Here is a 20,358-nt window from a genome sequence, read left to right as displayed (position 1 = left end):
GAGGGGGGAAATGATTGAGACAAATAAAAATGGAAACAACATACCAGAATTTTTGAGATGCAGCAAAAGCAGTTCTAAGAGGGAAGTTTATAGCAATAAACACAGTAAGAAATAAAAGATCTCAAATAAACAACCTAACTCTACTCCTTAAGGAACTAGAAAAAGAACAGCAAACTGAACCCAAAGTTAGTAGAAGAAAGGAAATAATAAAAATTAGAACAGACATAAATAAATACAAAACAGAAAACAATTGAAAAGATTAAGTTGGTTCTTTGAAGATAAACAAAATTGTCAAAACTTTTAGCTAGACTAACCAAGGAAAAAAGGACCCAAATCACCAAAATTATAAATGAAAAAGGAGACATTACAAATGATAACACAGAAATTCAAAAGATCATAAGAGGCTACTATGAACAACTATATGCCAACAAGCTGGACACCCTAGAAAAAGTGGAAAAATTCTTAGAAACATACAACTTACTAAGACTGAATCAGGAATAGAAAATCTGAATAGACCAATTACTAACAAGGAGATGGAATCAGTAATCCAAAATCTCCCAAAGAAGAAAAGCCTAGGAGCAGATGACGTCACTGGTGAATTTTACCAAACATCAAAGAAGGATTAACACCAATCCTTCTCAAACTCTTACAAAAAAACCAAAGAGGAGGGAACACTCCCAAACTCTTTTTATGGGGCCAGCACTATCTTGATACCAAACCAGAAAAAAAAAACACTAGTAGAAAAGAAAACTATAGGCTGATAAAAAAAAAAAAATCCTGCTGAATATAAATACAAAAGTTCTCAATAAAATCCTAGCAAACTGAACTTAACATCACATGCAAAGGATCATTCACCATGATCAAGTGGGATTTATCCCTGGGATGCAAAGATGGTTGACTATATGCAAATCAACCAATGTGACACATCACATTAATAGAATGCAAGAAAAGAATCATATGATCATCTCTATAGACACAGAAGAAGCATTTGACAAACTGAACATTCATTCCTGTTAAAAATTCTTAGCAAATTAGGCATAGAAGGAACATATGTTAGCATAGTAAAGGCAATATATGACAAACTCACAGCTAACATACTCAGTGGTTAAAGGCTGAAAGCTTTTCCTCTAAGATCGGGAACAAGACAAGTGTGCCTGTTCTCACTACTGCCATGCAATACAGTACTAGAACAAATTAGTGCCCAGTACACACCATCAGGCATGCTGCAGGATCTGCAGACACAGCAGTGGACAAAAGTGACAAAAGTCTCTGCCCTCAAGGACCTTAAATTCCAGTGGAGATGACTGACAATGAACAAGACAGATGAGTCTCCTTACTATGTTAGTTTCTCCTTAGGTTTACACCAACCCTGAACAGTTCAATGAGAACCAAAACCAGAGTCATGGCATACAGACTGTCCCTAAGCCAAGTCTTACAGATACAGCCCGTGCTACTCTTCTGGATTTTTCTCTGAGGTCACCTGTTCTCTGGTGGGCAAACAGTCCAAGATAATCTCAGCAAACTAAAACGTTAAACTACGAAGAAGTTACATTTTTTGTCCTACTTACTGAATACATAGGCACCATTTGTTCAACAAATTACACATGCTTTCTCCTTTAAGAAAAATAACCATGATTTACAATGATACGTTTCACATTACCAAACAGGATTAACAACTTTTGTGTTTGAAACCTTTGAATCTGAGAATGTTTCATAGTTTACAGTGCAATACCCCATTAAAAATAAACAAAAAATCTGTTATGCTAATTGCATATTGATGTATTTATTTCATATATGTATAAATGCATAATATAAATAAAAAATAGTGTTGTCTCATGGTATGAATAAATCTTGTCAGTGAATAACATTTACACATGATGCAAAGTCTTACTTCTTGAGACTGAACCGTTAAACATTCTAAAAAGAAAATAATTTTTTAAAAAGAGGACACATAAGACAGTTGGTGAGGAATGTCTAAATTACAGTATATGTCCCTACATTTGCATCAGGAAATCCATACTGACAGAGAATGTAGCTGAGCATATTTTTACATGATCACATCATCTGCCAAACTAACAAACTTATAATGGTATTATTCTCATGTGGCTAAATTACTTCAACTTTGAGTATTAGCCAGTCTCTTGTGATCAGCACTAATATCTGTACTGTGTTTTAAAATCCAGTTGTAATGGAATTTCAAACTGTCTTAGCATCATAAGTTGCTACCCCTTCCATGACACAAACTATGCTGCGGGTTTGCTTAGAAACTCCTTGTTGAAGAATCGTCTTGCTTCAACATTACTAAGAGAAACAGAGCAACGAGAAGGATTTTGTCTTCTGTATTCAATGCTTTCAACTATGGCGTTCTTGATCACCTGCAAAGAGAGGCAAAAGATGTATAATTAGTATTGCTCTAAACCTCTGTAAGCATTTGTTTGGTCAAAACAAGTATCTAATTGATCTTTTTACTATAGTTTTCTTTTTGAAATAGAGAAATCTCTGAGTCATACATGTGTATAGTTAGACCTAACATCCCACCATTTATATTTTGTTAAGCTCATATCCAGATAGTCTTCCTTCCCCAACCAGAGAAAGAAGTATTCTGGGAATGTTCCAGATTTTGTGCTGATAAAATTGGGAATAAAGTATTTTTAACCTGCTTACAGGTTAAAAAAATTTGTTTTTATTCTGGTTTTCAGTGGAAAGGTGATAAGAGGGAAAAAACAAGTAATTGCTGAATCTAGAATTTATGTTCTTTGCAGTTAGTGGACAAGCAGAAATGAGGGACCACAAGGAAGAAGAAGACTTTCTTTAAGTCTACAGAGGAAAGAGGCATTGCTGAAGTCCTGATTTTTCAGCTAAGTACAGTTATATTTAAAAAAAAATTTTTTTATGTCTTTATTTTATTTTGAGAGACAGAGAGTGAGTGGGGGACAGGCAGAGAGAGAGGGAGACAGAGAATCTGAAGCAGGCTCCAGGCTCTGAGCTGTCCGCACAGAGGCCGACGCTGGGCTCGAACTCATGGACTGTGAGATCATGACCTGAGCTGAAGTCGGATGCTTAACCAACTGAGCCACCCAGGTGCCCCTAAGTACAGTTATGAAACATAGATGTCCGCTACCTAGAAAATGCCATACTTAGTGATTTTATTAATGATGACTACTTTTTATTCAGAATAATCTTCACATTTACTCAAATTAAGGGTGACTATAACGTCTGAGAATTGCTATTGCAATTACCATACTCTCTTCTAGTGTGAAGTTAACCTACCTGAGAACTTCTGGAAAGAAGACAAGACTTGGAATTTGGTTTTAGCAGCTGTTGCAGAGAGTGGGAATGGGCTTTGGCAGAGGGGCCTGGATTTGAATCTTGGTTCTGCTGCTGTTTTGCAACCCTGTCAAAATCAAGAAGGCTCTACTCCCTAGGACAGAACTGTAGGATTTCATCTTAACCAATGAGATAAAAGTTTGAGGGCACAGAAGAAAATCACAGAGATTATTTTACAATCCCCTTGATTCTCTACCCCAGGGATTGTTAAACAGCAGTGAGGTATTATCTGCCTGCGTTCGAGCCCTCTCCCGTAAGTGGGAATACACGGCAAACCCATGTCCACAGCCAGTGTCACTGAGCAAGCCAGGGTCAATGCCTGGAGGAGAGAGATACGTGACCTGAGTGGTGCTAACATGCAACTAATATTCTGTGACTTCATGTTGGGCCTGATGGGTAGATCCCTCTAATTTTCCAATGATAACTTTAAACAACAAACAGTTGTATTCTGGAAAGAGGGATTTGTCACAGAAATGGGACAATTTTATTTGCTTTATGATTTTTAAAGTATATACAGAGAATATATATAATAAAACATAGTGTCATGTGTGTATATTTAATTATCTTATGGGCTCAAATGTTACTGAATTTCTTAAGTAAAGCAGGTATTTGCTGACCCCATTTTCCCCATGAGTAAAGGGAACATAATTAATTCTTTGGTGACAGTAAGAGGCTTCAGAGACTGTGAAAGAGACCTTGACCAAGGACCTCCAGGCTAAATTACTTCTTGGCTATGTGAGATCAAGGGGAATTAGCTTAAATCCTTGAACCTGTTTCTTCTTTCTTTTCTTTCTTTTTTCTTTTCTTTCTTTCTTTCTTTCTTTCTTTCTTTCTTTCTTTCTTTCTTTCTTTCTTTCTTTCTTTCTTCTTTCTCTCTCTCTCTTTCTTTTAAAAAATGTTTATTTATTCTTGAGAGAGAGAGAGAGAAGGGGAAATCAAGCAGGATAGGGGCAGAGAGAGAGGGAGACAGAAGATCTGAAGTGGGCTCTGTGCTCACAGCAGAGTCTGATGAGTGGCTTAAACTCAAGAGCTGACAGATCACAGCCTGAGCCGAAGTCAGATGCCTAACCGACTGAGCCACCCAGGTACTCCTGTTTCCTCTGCTTTAAAGTGGGAATAATAATACTAATCTTGGCTTTTGTAGGGATTGGAGATCATTTATTTAAAGTGTTTTGCACAATACCTGGCACATAGGAAACATCTCATAAGTAGCATCTATTTATTATTGTTATTTTTAAACTGACCATATGTGCAAAAATTTAGGAGCTTTAATTTGGATGTGAGGCTATGAAGCTTACTACAAATAAACACACAATGTATATCCAGTTGTGGGCTTATTATATAGTAATAGTCAGCAAACCAATTCTATCAAGTGTGTCCTACTACGTCTTCTTTTAATAATCTCTCTGCCTTTCTAGACATTATGTCAGCAAATTTTCAGTTGGTTTCTCCTTCACCATAACCAGCACAAGACATATGAACCCTCACTGCGGAGAAATACTCAACTCAAATAAAAATCAACTATTTATTTTCCAAATACCTACAAAGCTTTAAAATATAACAAACCACAGGGAAATTATACTAATAATGACTGCTGTCAGTTCCTTTATAATGAATTGGTAAACACACAAAAATAAGCAATATCAGTATCATGACTAGCGGATTTACCATAAGTGGACCTTGGCAGGCGTTTCTAGTAAGCAGGCATTTCCGTTTTATAAAGGAAAACGAATATTTCCATTTATTAACTCTGAAAACCCCCAATCACATACAGTTAGAATTGTGCAAGTTGAACCACTAGGTGGCATATTAATACTATGAAGCCATTGGCCAGATTTTTCAGATTGCTGCAGAAAATAGCCATTTGTTGTGATTTATAATTCTGTGATATAAACAGAAGTGGGTAGACTCAATATTACATCGGTTGCTAAATCCAAACTTTCCAGCATGATCGCATGTATCCAAAGAGGCAATATGCCATCTTTGAAACTTCCTATTTTTTAATGATATTAGGGGTCATCTTCAACAGTGTTTATATCTAATTTCCTCTTTCATTCCCCTCTGAAATTCACTGAGATTCCAAATCCTTCCCTTCCGTCTTATCCTACAACAGTCCTCATCTCTCCAACCTCTCTATTCCCCGTCCATCCCTAAGTATGACTGACCTATGTCATTCACTTGTGCCATTCAATGGCCTCCTTATGTCGATCCAGACTCTAAATCTATGGCAATAAAGGCTGGGAATAAGAAAAGGAAACATCAAAAGTGATCGCCCCTAGAGGCATGAGATTGGAAGCAATCCACAAGCAAATACTGAATTCCCACAATAGAAAATGAAAAATGATCCTCAAGAGGAAAGTTACTGTATATTTTGAAAGAGAAATAAAAATTACAAACATAGAAGAATACAAGAAGATATTCTGGTGTAAATTATTATGAATTTGTCAGCAAACATCTGCCTTTTGAAAATAAACCGAAGTGTCATAGAAGCAGCCACCTTATTAGTCTTGTTATTTTTGATCCCAACACTTAGAACACAGAAGGGGAATCAGAAATATTTGTCAAAGTAATGAATGCATGGAAGGTTGGGCAAAACAAAGTTCTACTCAGGGAGATAATGAGATGAATAGAAGGACAGGCAGATTCTGTAAGTGTGGTGGACAGACTGGGCATTCTCAGTAGAATTCTAGATGATCTTGTAAAACAGGCTGAAGACAGCAGATCATGGCATGCGTAGGAAACATCTGGGAATTGGGCTGGCAGGAGAGGAGACTGTTTGGGAAACAGGAAATAAGGCTACTTGAGAAAAAGATGGTTCAAAAGTGAAGAAAGAGTGAGAAAAAAACCCCTGTGACCCCCATCTTGGCTCCTCACATGACTGTGTGACGTCCAGCAATCTTCCTGTGTTATCCTTGACTCAGTTTCTTCACATATAAATAAAGATACCTACCTCATAGGCTAGTTTTGAGTGTTAACTATATGAGGGGAAAATATCTAGCTTATCTTAAACACTCAAGATTTTTTTTGTTCTTTTTATTTGGTACACTGTCATATCCTTACTTACGAAAACAGTGCCTGGCACAATAGATAAGCAACAAATCTGTGTTGAGTTAATGAATAAATAAGATGGAAAGGGATTATAGGCAGCATTTAAGGTAGATGATTTGGGGCCTAGCATATTAGGCCATCATATATAATACATTTCTAAGACTTTAACTTGTACCAAAGTGCTCTTATGATGATGATGGTGATGAAGAATTAAGTACCAGTACCACTGGATACATGCTTTTCCTTATTTTAATTAACATCTAGTATTTAACGCTCTCAAGAACTGTTTGAGAAGAATTTTAAAGCTCATTGTTATGCATCATTGGCACATGTTGAATAAATGGACACAGAACCTTAGAATATGCTTACCAAATTAATAAACTGAATGGAGGTTGTATAGCAGTGCATTTCCCTGTGATCACGAAGTCAACAAGGGCCTGGAAAGGAGATCTCAGAGGCCATATTCCCTCCAGATCAAATCGGGGGTCATGAGTCCAGCATGCTCCATGCCCAGGCATATAAGGTGTAGAGTTTCTGTGTAGTCAGAAACCAACCAACAGACCCGGACCCCACCATTTGCTATTCCCTCCTCCTATCACATCAAACTCTTCGACAATTTCAGCCAGTAACTCAACAATGTTTTAAAAATCATTCACAAAAATTTTATCGCGTATTTATTTTAGGTGCATGGCATTGTGATCCCTATCTCTGGAGGACACAAGGTAAATAAGGCAAGTTATTATTTTCAAAGGGTTTAATTCTATAAGTAAAAGCAGAAGACAATATGAACACTGATAATAATCATTATCATTATCATATTAGTTACTTCAATTTATAGGGTCTCTACATGCCAAGCCCTTACATTACATTATTTTACTTAATCTTCCCCTGGTCCTGTAGGATGTGTATCGTTGTTTCTCCTTATAAATAAGGGAGGCAAAATTTGGAAAAGTTAACCAACATGTCCAAGGTCACCCAGCCAAAAGGCAGCAAGCAAGGATTTGAACACCCAATTTGGTCTGACTCCAAAGGCTCTACATTTCCATACCACATGTCTATTGGTATAAGTCATTCTATGTTAGGTTTCCTAAAAAACAACAACAACAACAACACACAGCACCCCCCTGCCCCATGCCCCCACCCAATGAAATCCACCATTGTAAAAGCACTGAGGCAATGTTCAGTGAGAAAGAATTTGGGAGGATTGAGTAAGTGCAGAAACCTGATGCTAATGAGAAACCCAGGCTGCTGTCACGATGTGAGCAGAAACAGAGCAAAAGTTCACTAAAGATGAGCTAGAATTTAGCTTCAACAAAGCAGGCCAGCTAGGATCTCTGGAAAAAATAAACCAACAGAAGCATACAGCTGTCAGACACAGGATGGCCTTTTCAGAGTAAAAAGTTAAGCCAGAATGTTAATCGAAGATGAAAATTTGCCTTAAGCCAACAGCGGTCATGGCCACAAACTTGAAAACCATCTTCTACAGAGTTGGCAGTCAGAAGCCCGCATTAAAAGAGTTTATGTTCCCAGGGACCACAACTGGCAAGCAACTCTGACAGTCCTAGGGAAGTAAATATGTGCTGTGTTGTGGAAGTATGAATTAGTAAGCTACTCTATTCAAGTGCCATGGGAATGAATGATTTCGCTAATGATTGAGCCTAATCAACTCTCTAGTATCCTGCCTCTCTAGTTCTGTTTTATCATCACTAATCAGGAAGCTTTGATTCTAATAAAATTTGTTTCCTTGGTTAAAAGTGAGGGGTTGATGGGGCACCTGGGTGGCCCAGTCCAACTTTGGCTCAGGTCATGATCTCATGGTTCATGGACTCAAGCCCTGCATCAGGCTCTTTGTTGACAACTTAGAGCCTGGAGCCTGCTTCAGATTCTGTGTCTCCCTCTCTCTCTGTCCCTTCCCCTGTTCACGTTCTGTCTCTCTCTCTCCAAAAATAAATAAACATTAAAAAAAAAAAGTCAGAGGTTGGGAGAGTACTCAAGAAAGAGATAAAATGTCAGTGAACACTGGAATTCCTACCTGGGTATGAAATGTACAAACATGCATGCATTCACACACACACACACACACACACACACACACACACACACACACACACGAATCACTTGAATACCAGTCTCAGTGGTCATAAAATTTAAGAGGAAGCTCACATTCATTCATACCCCCCATCCTAAAAATTTACTGCCTAGGCTGCTATTACCTGTATAGACTTGTCTATGTTATTAATTCTGGGCATTTGCGAAGGTCTTGGGGTGTATCTCTCATGGTATAGGATATAAACACATATAGGTTTAGGTTCCCACTTACTGAGCAGCTTCTGTTTGCAGTTTACTGTTCATACATCACCTGATGATTCACTATTGCTATTATGATAGGTGCTGTTACATCTGTTTTAGAGATGAGGAAACTGAGGCCCCAAAAGTTTAAGTAGCTTATTCAAAGTCACAGAAGTGGCCCATTTGAGATCTAAATAAGGTATAAAGCCCATGACCTTACTTCTGCATTCTATGTCAGAAAACTTCTTAGAAGCAATTAAAACTTATTTTATTAATTAATGTTTGATGAGCTGTATGTCCAGAAAGTTATTTTGCAATTCAGTTCATTTTTGCTTAGGCTTTTACTTTTTCATCTATGTGTCAAACAAACTACTTTCAAGAATGTATAAATAGAACTGTATCATTCTTTATAGCAAATAGCTTAGCAGGCTTTATATAAACCAGATCTGAAAGCAATGAGAGAAAAGTAGTTGTTTAAAATATATATCTTTATCTAACTATTCACTCACACACATCTAGAATATTACAGGTATGTAAATATGCATATGTATGTGTGAGTATCCTTTTATTTTTCCAAGTCCAACTCATTTTATTTTGAGTTTGTTGGTTTCATACTAGAAATAGGATTACTATGATATTACCCCTCAGTTCTTTTCTGATAGCATGGGGTTTTATAAAACACAACTCTATTTTGAGAGTGTCTGTTCATTACCTGTAAGTTATAAATTAAAATACAGATTTTCTCTTAATATTCTTTAAATTTTTACAATCACCACAGAAACAATGTAGACTATGGATTTCATATGTCCACTGATTGTAAGATAAAAAAGAAAAAGAATAAATGTATTTAGAAAATGATACATGCTATAAGCTTTACTAAGCATGTTTGACATGAGTTATCACATATTTTTCATAAGCAAAGGCTGACAAGAAGTCATTTTAGAGTTTTAGGAACTGAGGCTTATTAGGGAAAAATTTCATGTTTAAAAAATTAAAGACACTAGTTAACAAACATATTATGGTATAACTGTTAGAACTGCAAACAATTGATCACTACTAGTCTCAGGCCAACTAAACCCACAAGTGAACTAGATGTGCCAGAAATCTCTTAGCTCACACAATCTACCTAAATCCCGTATACACAGAACACTCATCTACATACTTTCTTTGGTGCCATTCGTACAGTATCTGAAAAAGACTGGTAAATCAGATATGATACCTTTCCCTCTCCATTTAAGTTCTTTTTCTCTAGTCTTCTTCTTTTTAATGTGCAAAATCCAATTAGGCCGCTCAACTTGGGCTTTTACAACTGATAATAATTTAGCAGACACTATGGTTTGGAACTACAAACCAACATGATTTCAGTTACACAACCACGTTCCTAAATGGTGAATTAGAGATTACAGAATGTCACACAGACACAGAATCTTAGCAGCAGATATATTGGGGATAGGAGTGACTAATACTGAATAGAATGACTTGTTCTGAAGCTCCTGATGCAAAGCGTACTTGATATCTCATGGGCTCAAAATGAGAAGGCCGTGACTTATGGCAACAGTCCCAAGATATACAAAAATAAAGACATTTAAAAGCATGTGTGTATCTATGAAAGCTCATGATATTTTAGTGGATTAACTACACTTCTATTACATTCATTTTCCTACTCTCATATTTCCTTTTCATAACATTTTTTCCTACTTATAATTTATTTTATCATATGATGAATACATTAGATACTCTGGGAAAGCAGCTGAGTATTAAGCAATCCTTCAAACAAATAATAGTATGGAATGTGGGCTCTGCCCAAAGCAATCTTTTCTTATTTGTGAATGTCATAGGGTTCTTCTGGAGAGTAACAAAATAACCTATAAAAAATACCTCACGCCAGTCAGAGTGGCTAAAATGAGCAAATCAGAGAACTCTAGGTGCTGGCGAGGATGTGGAGAAACGGGCACCCTCCTACACTGTTGGTGGGAATGTAAACTGGTACAGCCCCTCTGGAAAACAGTGTGGAGGTTCCTCAGGAAACTAACAATAGAACTCCCCTATGACCCAGCAATAGCACTGCTAGGAATTTACCCAAGGGATACAGAAATGCTGAGGCATAGGGGCACATGTACCCCAATGTTCATAGCAGCACTCTCCACAATAGCTAAAACATGGAAAGAGCCTAAGTGTCCATCAACGGACGAATGGATCAAGAAGATGTGGTTTATCTATACCATGGAATACTACACGGCAATGAGAAACAATGAAATCTGGCCATGTGTAGCAACATGGATGGACCTTGAGGGTGTTATGCTGAGTGAAATAAGTCAGGCAGAGAAGGACAAATACCATATGTTTGCACGTATAGGAGGATTAGGAGGAACTTAATGGAGGAACAAGGGGGAGAAGAAGGGCGGAAATGGTGGGGGAAAGGGAGAGAGGCAAACCATGAGAGACTCTTGAATGCTGACAAAAACTGAGGACTGATGGATGTGGGGGGGAGGAGGGATGGGCATGGAGGAGGGCACTTGTGGGGATGAGCACTGAGTGTTATGTGGAAACTAATTTGACAATAAACTATTTGTAAAAAAAAATTAAAAAAAATAACCTACAAAAAATAGAATGGTGTAATTTGGGTGGCATAATTCATAAACTTTATTTTTATTTATTTATTTTTATTAAATTTTTTAAATGTTTTATTTATTTCTGAGAAAGAGAGAGAGACAGACAGACAGACAGACAGACAGACAGCATGAGCAGGGGAGGGTCAGAGAGAGGGAGATACAGAATCTGAAATAGGCTCCAGGCTCTGAGCTGGCTGTCAGTACAGAGCCCGATGTGGGGCTCAAACCCCCGAACCGTGAGATCATGACCTGAGCTGAAGTCAGACGTTTAACCAACTGAGCCACCCAGGTGCCCCTATATTTATTTTTAATTAATTAAAAGGGTATTGCTATGTTCATGTGACACGGAAGTATGTGACACCATCAATGAACACAGGAGATACTTACCTCAATGTTGTTCAGGGTATTGAAGTGCATGAGATCATGGAGCCTTTTGAATGCTTGATTTGGATATTGAAAGTTGAAGGTTGAAAATGGTGATTCGGGGTCATCAAAAATATCAAAATCAGCTATTTCTTTCTCTTCCTTAGTTTCTCTTGGGACACCTAAATACCAGAAGAGTCTCAAATAGTGTAATTTTGAAAACTTCAAAATATCTCTAAAACCCAAGAAATAAAACATGTAAATAGCCATAAACATAACACTGGGGCCCCCCCACCAGGGTCATGTAATCTGCAGTACACACTGCTTTGCTCTCAGCCATATTCCCTGGGTTGGTATTTCTATTGCGTTCTGCCTGGGCAACTTCTACTTGCCAGTGCCTGCATCTCTGTGCCTAAGGGGTTTCTACCCCATTCTGCAACTGGGGAAGGTTGCTTGGCCCTCTAACAGCAGAATGTAAATTCTGGTAAATAACACTCTGCCTCAGGCAGTAGTCAACCAAAGACACTAGGAAGTTAGGATATAAATACTCCAGGTCCCTTGCCTATCACTGCATGAAAAGGAAGGTTGATTCTGGAGCATAGGTTCTCTTCCATTTCCTAGAGTTTTCCAACAGGATCAAGTTCTCCTCATGGTAGCTGGCTTACTAACACAACATTGCTTGCCTACATTCCTTAATCACTTCCCCACCTCCTTACTAAGTTTCCCTGGTCCACCCAGATAAACCGTCTGCACTTGAATTCTTTCTCGGCATGTGCTTCTGGGGGAATCCAAACCAAAACATTATCTAACTGTGTTCATGCCACAGGAATCCCCGACACAGACACAGCCTCTCCTTGAGAATTAACAGTGATAGAAAATTCTCTAGGTTTCAAGAACTCAACTGCTCAATAACAGAAAATGCCAGCAGATTCTTCCTTCTCTTGTTTTGAAGTATAACTCCTAGTAACCTCCCTCCCTACTGATCTGTTCTTTGTCTTCCTCTACTATTTGGAAGATCACTTTTTTTCCCATCCCCCATCCTCCCATCAAATCTTCCATGACTATTATTTGTATCTTTCCATTTACAATTGCATTTTCTGGTCCAAGGAAAATATGATTTTCAGGCCTTGAGCATCCTGCTTGTCAATCTCTAGATCTCCCTTTTGTTAATCAATATCTTCTGGGATATTGAAAGAGTCTATAGACTCTGGATGTAGTAAAACAGGACGACTGTGCCTTGAACTTGATTCTCTCTTTCTACAAAATATAACGTGGCAACCTGAAATTACTAGCTATGTTGTATTATATTAATCCTGTGGTCACTTAAAGTTCTCCGACTTTTTGCACGAGTTCTGAAACAAGGGCTCCCTTGCATGGGTGATTTTTCAAAATATTTAACTATCTCTGTGACAAGGGTGCCAACCAATCAGAACAAATATAAGCCCAGGTTTTGGAGTAAAGCCCCAGAGATTTTTACTGAGCTGGTTGTTAACATATCAGTTTCTGAACTGTGAAGAACTCAAGGGTTCTTGGAGTGAGAAAGAGGCAAAGTACTTGGGGTCTCAGGATAGAATTCAAAATGTTAACAGTTGGTACAGCAAGTGCCATTATGAACCCATTTAATATCGGTCTCTCTCCTTTCCCAGATTTCTACTCTACAGATATAATATATTCCCAACATACCTGGTGCCTTGTAATTCCTGAAGTTGATGTTGGCCAGAACAAAGTGGATGATAGTTGGACAATCTTTCTCGACATCAGGATTCTTGGGTTTAAAGACATAGCATTCCTTCAGTCCTTCTCGATCAAACACATTAGGATCAATCTTTGGAAAGGGGAGCTTGTTCATTCTGGCCCACTTTTCTGCAAGTAGAAGTTCCTATGGAGGAAAGGTAAAGATATATTTGGGAATTTTCAGTTTTCATTTATTCAGTGGTCTGGCCATCATTCAATATTCATAAGGTGTTGACTGTGTTCTAGCAAAGAGCTCCCTTGAACTAAGATGAATAATGACCTTGTTCTCAAGAAGCTCATTAATGTAAAAAGATACATAGGTGCCCCCAAACAAACTTGCTATTATGTTAATTCTTGGCTTAGGATAGCTCCATAGGAGGCATGTGAAAATTTTTTGATGTACTGAACTGAATGAAATTATATTGACGTAATTGCTATGGGAAAAAAAATATTAGGGTTCTGGTTATTTATAAGCCATGTGAACAGTTTTTAACCCTTTAGAGTCGAAGATCTGAAGATGCTAAATGAGAAACAGTCTATTATGGAATTCTTACCTGTATCTTCTTAACACAACCAATTAAAATTAATAAATTTTATGAATGTAAACATATCTGAGTTACTCTGAATCAGCTTTTTTAAACCTTCTGTTTAAAAAGATTTTAGTTTCTGGCCTCAGAATGCTATTAAATGTGTAGTGGCCAGGAGTGGGCCAAACAGGGAAATCAAGCATTTGGTTAATGGTTGTGGCAGATTGTGTGATTGTTTCCACGTATTAGCTCCCTTCCTGGTAAGAGAATTATACATTCCCACCAGAATGAGAAGACACCTAGACACAGCCACAATGGCTGATTTGTAGCTGCTGACGTGTAATGTGCCCAATAAATACATGCTTTTTTGTTGGCCACTGAGATTTTAGCACAGATACACGCACGTGCGCGCATGCACACACACACAGTGTTAAACTAGAAAGCATAAATCAATATGGAGAGATGCCATAAATAGAACTTATTTATATTTATATACAGCTTCAGGGGGAGTGGGAAAAATAAGAAGCCGACTCTCAGTGGTAAAAGCACAGACCTTAGGGCCCGACTGCCTGAATTAAAGCACAAGCTCTGGGACTATGGGAATGTTTCTTAATGTCTCCACATGAAATATCTTCAAGTATAAAATAAGGAGGATAATAATAATAATAATACATATCTCATGATTGCCATTAAAATAAAATAATATCTATACAGTTTTTAGAACAGTGCCTGACACTTACTATTTGCTATACAGAAGTTTGATAAATAAATGCCAATAAAGAGAGGAAAGAGGTACAAGGAGGAAAATGAGGAAAGAAAAGAGGAAAAAGAAAGAGAGACAGGTAGAGTATTGGAGAAATTCCCATAGAGATGAGGTATTAGGGAAATGATCATTATAATCTTAAGTCATTTTAACTACTCTGTATCATCAATCACATCAATTGATTCAATGATAGTCATTTGTTGCAAATCAAAGCTCCATGCTAGGAGGTGGGAACATCACAGTGAGTGAAACTCTTGTCATTATGGGATTCATAGCTTGGAGGGTAAGAGATAGTGACCAAATAACTCCCTAGGTTTAAAACTGTAGTAAATGCTATGAAGAAAGCATTCACCATGAGATTTGCAGTTTATGTGGACTATTTCCTCAGAGTATACATTAATTCATTCAATAAGTATTATAGAACACCTGCTTTGTTCTAGGCATAACTCAAAGGCTGTCTTTGCATCCCTGAAGATTATAAATCAATGGGAAAGAGGAATAATAAATATTATAGAGCGATATAATAGAGGCAGGGAATGTGATGGATAGCTTCGTGCATGGGCTGTGTAGCCTGAAAGGCCAACCTCAAACAGAGACACCTTGATTTGCTACATGGGTGGTCTGAGACAAACTGCTTAACCACCACAAGTCAACAGGGAAGAAATTATTTTATGGGGTGAGGTATGTAGTGATATTCCCCTAATGGGAATCATAAGAACCAACCAGCCAACCAACCAAACAGGGACCAGATTGTTCATTATCCCTGAAATAGTAGGCTCCCAAACCCATTTTACCTCTAGTCCATCTGTTTCTTATTTCTTAGCAACTCATTTTCTACCACTGTATGTAAAGTTAATACTTTTATCTTCCTCAAGATTGCTGTGATGATTAAATGAGATAATGTATTTAAAAAACTCAGTAATTTAAACTTAACACTATAATTTATAGTTTATTTTTTAAAATGTTTTATTTATTTTTGAGAGAGAGAGAGAGAGACAGCATGAGCAGGGGAGGGTCAGAGAGAGAGGGACACACAGAATATGAAACAGGCTCCAGGCTCTGGCAGCACAGAACCCGACTCAGAGCTTGAACCCACGAACCGTGAGATCATGACCTGAGCCAAAGTCGGATGCTTAACCGACTGAGCCACCCAGGCGCCCCAATTTATAGTTTAAGTATTTATATTTGTACTTATATTTAATTATTTATTATTATTTAAAAATTTTTTAAATGTTTATTTTTTATATAGAGAGGGAGAGCACGAGTGGGGGAGGGCAGAGAGGGAGGGAGACACAGAGTCTGAAGCAGGCTCCAGGCTCTGAGCTGTCAGCACAGAGCCTGACGTGGGGCTTGAACTCATGAACTGTGAGATCATGACCTGAGTTGAAGTCAGACATATAACTGACTGAGCCACCTAGGCACCCTGATATTTGTATTTATATTTAAAATAGCACCTTAAATTTACAGAAAAATATACATTAAACTTTCACTATTCTTGATGTTTCTGGAATGTCGTGAATTTTAAGTTGATCAGCTCTCAATGCCATTTACATTTTATTTACAAGAAATAAAAATTGGGGGGAACAAAGATTTAATGTATAGTAAAACAGTTTTTTCATAAACTACTAGGCAAAGTATGATTATATTTTACTGAAAATATATATACAGATATACATAAAAAATTCTGGTTTGGAATTTGATGAAACGTTTATTACTAGGCCCTTTTTCCTCCCTGTTCCACTGAATTATTCAGTTTAGTTTCTGTCTGGCACCTTCACAATTATTCATTCAAGATTATTCAACACCAAAATAAAACCAAAAGTTCATACTGTGGATCAGTTGCGTGAGAACAAGGCAAAAAAAGAGCTTTCTAGTGTTTACAAACATGACTCAGGATGACTAACGATGTGTGGATGTGTGGATGTGTGGAGAAAGAGGAAAAGGAACTGCGTGAGGTAAAAGACCAAGCTATTTTTAGTTGGATATTTTATGCTGGAATCAGGAAGCGATAGAAACTTTCCCTTTCCTGATATGATCCTGCTGTGGAAAAGGTTAAAAACCGATGACTATAAAGACGGTGATTACGGGATGGAAAAAGTATCTCCTCCCTGATGTCTCGTTTCTCTGTCAAGACTGAGAAACAATGACACAGCCTATGAGTAGAGCAGACGAATTTGAAAAGAGCATTTTAGAAGAATGCCATGAGCAAGAACATTGCTGCTTCGCAAATTATGGCAATCTGCCTGAACTGTTTTCTACAAGTATCCATTTTGGTTGTTGGACACCTCATACTTCTGATTTCCATAGACTAATTCATGGCAAATTTACATACTCCTACAAAGATTTTCTGTGGAGATAAAAATGTGTGGTACCCTTCAAAGCAATACTTAGAAAGAAGTACTCATTTTTGAGTACAAAAACATTGTGAAGGATAAGAAAAACAGTCTAAATAAAATATAAATAAATACAAACTATAATGTGAATGACACGTAAGTGCCATTTTGTTTATTTTTATATATGATAAATATATATTTTTATGTATTTTTAAATGTTTAAATATATATTTATATCTAATAAATTGGCTTTTGTCTAGAGGAAATGAACATTTTCTCTGTACAAACCTAGGATACATACTTTCTCTGATGTTTCTCAATATTTAAAATAAAAATTTTAAAAGAAGTATGGAGTATAAATATGAACATAAATTGAATCTTAAAAAAATGAAGCAAGTAACATAAGATACAATGGATAGGAGCGCCTGCGTGGCTCAGTTGGTTAACTGGCCGACTTTGGCTCTGGTTATGATCTCGCCATTCCTGAGTTTGAGCCCTGTGTTAGGCTCTGTGCTGACAGCTTAGAGTCTGGAGGCTGCTTTGGATTCTATCTCCCTGTCTCTCTGCCCCTCCCCTGCTCACATTCTGTCTCTCTCTCTCAAAAATAAACAAACGTTATACAATTTGAAAAAAAAGATACAATGGAAAGAATCCACAGTTTAGAATTCACTATTTTGTGGTTATGGTCATCATCACATCCAATAAAAAGCATGCTGGTATTAGGATCCAAGAGCTTTATAATGCAACAGGTGTGAAAATAATTTTGTATATTTAATAATGTAGAGAATTTACATCGGACTTTACAGTTCTCTTTAGTTCTTCACCAAGACGTTACTGTAACTTCACAAAAATACATAGAGAAATTAATGTTGGGTATATCTACTCATCAATAGGCATCTGACCCTTAATGACAAATACAGGTGTAGTAGGTTGAATGGTGGCCCTCCAAAAAAGAAGTCCATGCTCTAACCACCCCCCCAACCCCCGTCCTAGGACCTGTGAATGTAACCTTATTTGGAAGAGGGGTTTTTGCAAATATAATTAAGCTGAGGGTCTCAAGATGAAATTGTCATGGGTTATCTGGGTGAGCCATCAATCCAATGACAAATGTCCTAAGAGACAAATGTCCTTATTAGAAGACACACACATATAGGAGAGCCCAGATGAAGACAGAGGCTTCATGCAACAACCCAAGGAAAGCCTGGAGCTGGCAGAAGCTGGAAAGGGTAAGGACGAATTCTAGCCATAGAGCCGTGGGGGAAATGTGGCCCTGAGGATACCTTGATTTCAATTTCTAGCCTCCAGAACTGTGAGAGAATACAGTTCTGTTGTTTTAAGCCACCACATTTGTGGTAATTTGTGATGGCAGCCCTAGAAAACTAATATTTGAAGTAATTCTGTAAATGCTATGTTTAATAAGGGGTAGCTCCTTTATTGGCCATGGTGGATTGATGCCCAGAAAGCTAACACTTGGACTGGTTTGGCCATGATGCTGTGACCTGAAATAAACTCATAAATAAATCATATGCAGAGGTGTTAACACAAGGATCATGCCATAATGTTAACATATAAATCAGGTCAGTGTGGAAAAATACAATTGTCTGCTTTTTGTGAGTTTGATGGAATTTTGACCTTGAGTGAAATATAACAAGATAAAGTTAACTTAGATACATTTCTTTTATCATTGGTGAAGGCTGGTTCATTTCAAACTTGCCGTTCTTCTCTCTTCCTTTTCTCCTTCCCTCTTTGCCTCCTTTCCTTTCTCCCTTCTTCTTTCCTTTCATTTTTAAGAAAATGAACCCATTGTTCTGGTTTCTGCTCATTAAGCATTTAAAAGGGGACTGAAAAGCTCAGTTAGATTTATGTCCACTATATGGCAACATAATATAAAATGACATCATTCATGGCATAATAACTATTATTATCCATAAAATTTAGTAAGGTTAAAAAAAACCTCTAGTAGTAAACTCTGAATTCTCCTATATTCTTTGCTTGCTTCTTAAAAGAGCCAAAGTTTTCTTAAAAACATTTTTCCTAAAATCACAGTCTGTTCATTTCACAGACTTAAATGTGAGAACGCCCCTGGCTTATTTTCATGACCAACATTAATGACAAAAGCTGTAAGAATTCTCCTTGGATGAACCCTAATGGTGAAATAAACTTGCATGGTATACATCTAAGTTATTATAGAGTTAAAAAGACTCTTGACAAAATGAAATATAGAGCTGCTTTTTGCAAACCAATAAGAATCTTATTTAGAATCATGAGGCTCTTTATAACCAGACTATTAGGGTGTGTACTTACAAATCTAAAACAAAAGAAAACAAAACAAAACTTAAAAACCTCCAGCATTACTGACACTGACATCACCAGTTTTCAAGGCCAGTTACAACATAGATATAATAAAAACTGTGATGGCCTCTATCAAAAGCCACGATATCTATCATTCATATCTCCCTGACAAAATCTGAGATTTAACTATACTTATGAAATGTTTATATCAATAATTGTGAAATAAGGTTTATGGTTTTATTTTTTTGGCCCAGTATTTTTGCTCTGCTCTTTTATTTCAAATGGCATTCCTGTTTCAATCTCAAAAACAGAAAATTTTTGGAGGAAAAAAGTATATATAATACTGGCAGTTGCCTTTATAGCAAGTCTCTGAAAATATAAATCACTATTTCCAGAGCAATGGGTTTTATGCTATACTAAACCAAAAATAAAAGGAAATATATACATATTGGGGAGAGAGGTGAGATGAAAGGAATTGACAATATTTCTATAGCACGTCTATGAGAATGTACAGCCAGAAATGTCTACAGAATTTGTAAATCTCTATATGTGGAGTGATTGTAGATTCTAAGATAGTAAATACATAATAAAGCTACAGTTATTAAAATACAGTGTGGTACTGAGATAAGAATTGTCAGATTGTCAGATGAACCAATGGAATACAATAGATACATAAAAACAGATCTAGGCATCACAATGTCTTTGAGGGATTGTGTTATTATACACCCAACATATTGAAAAATATTAATGAGCTAGAATATTTTAAGAGAATATCATAAAAAGAAATATATCAGGGTGCCTGGTTGGCTCAGTCAGTTAAGTGCTGATTTCAGTTCAGGTCATGATCTCACAGTTCATAAATTCAAGCCCTGCATCACATCTGAGCTGTCAGCACAGAGCCTGGAACCTGCTTTGGATCCTGTGTCCCTCTCTCTCTCTGCTACTCCCTGGCTTGCACTCTGTCTCTCAAAAATAAAATAAACATTAAAAAAATTTTTTAAAGAGAAATATCAGTCTATATGTAACTGATCTTATTAATATGAATTTAAAGAATAAAACCAGTGAAAGAA

At 37.1% G+C, this 20,358-nt stretch overlaps 1 protein-coding gene across 2 annotated transcripts in view; it reads right to left on the bottom strand.

Annotated features, from left to right (window-relative positions):
• Window positions 1-1,781: 1,781 nt before the first annotated feature.
• PLA2G4A (phospholipase A2 group IVA) overlaps window positions 1,782-20,358 on the bottom strand; it is a 164,460-nt gene continuing 145,883 nt past the window's right edge. For both annotated transcript variants that reach the window (XM_077763286.1, XM_077763287.1), the window contains 3 exons: window positions 13,323-13,518; window positions 11,664-11,821; window positions 1,782-2,375 (listed from right to left, as the gene is read on the bottom strand). In XM_077763286.1, the coding sequence (XP_077619412.1) occupies window positions 2,244-2,375; window positions 11,664-11,821; window positions 13,323-13,518 (486 nt within the window). In that variant the 3' untranslated portion in view covers window positions 1,782-2,243. The remainder of the gene's footprint in view (window positions 2,376-11,663; window positions 11,822-13,322; window positions 13,519-20,358) is intronic.

This window comes from Crocuta crocuta, unplaced genomic scaffold (genome assembly GCF_008692635.1).
Source record: "Crocuta crocuta isolate KB4526 unplaced genomic scaffold, BGI_CrCroc_1.0 scaffold3, whole genome shotgun sequence".
Lineage (NCBI taxonomy): Eukaryota > Metazoa > Chordata > Mammalia > Carnivora > Hyaenidae > Crocuta > Crocuta crocuta.
The sequence above is the reverse complement of the archived record's forward strand: the minus strand, read 5'-3'. Positions and strand labels throughout refer to the sequence as shown.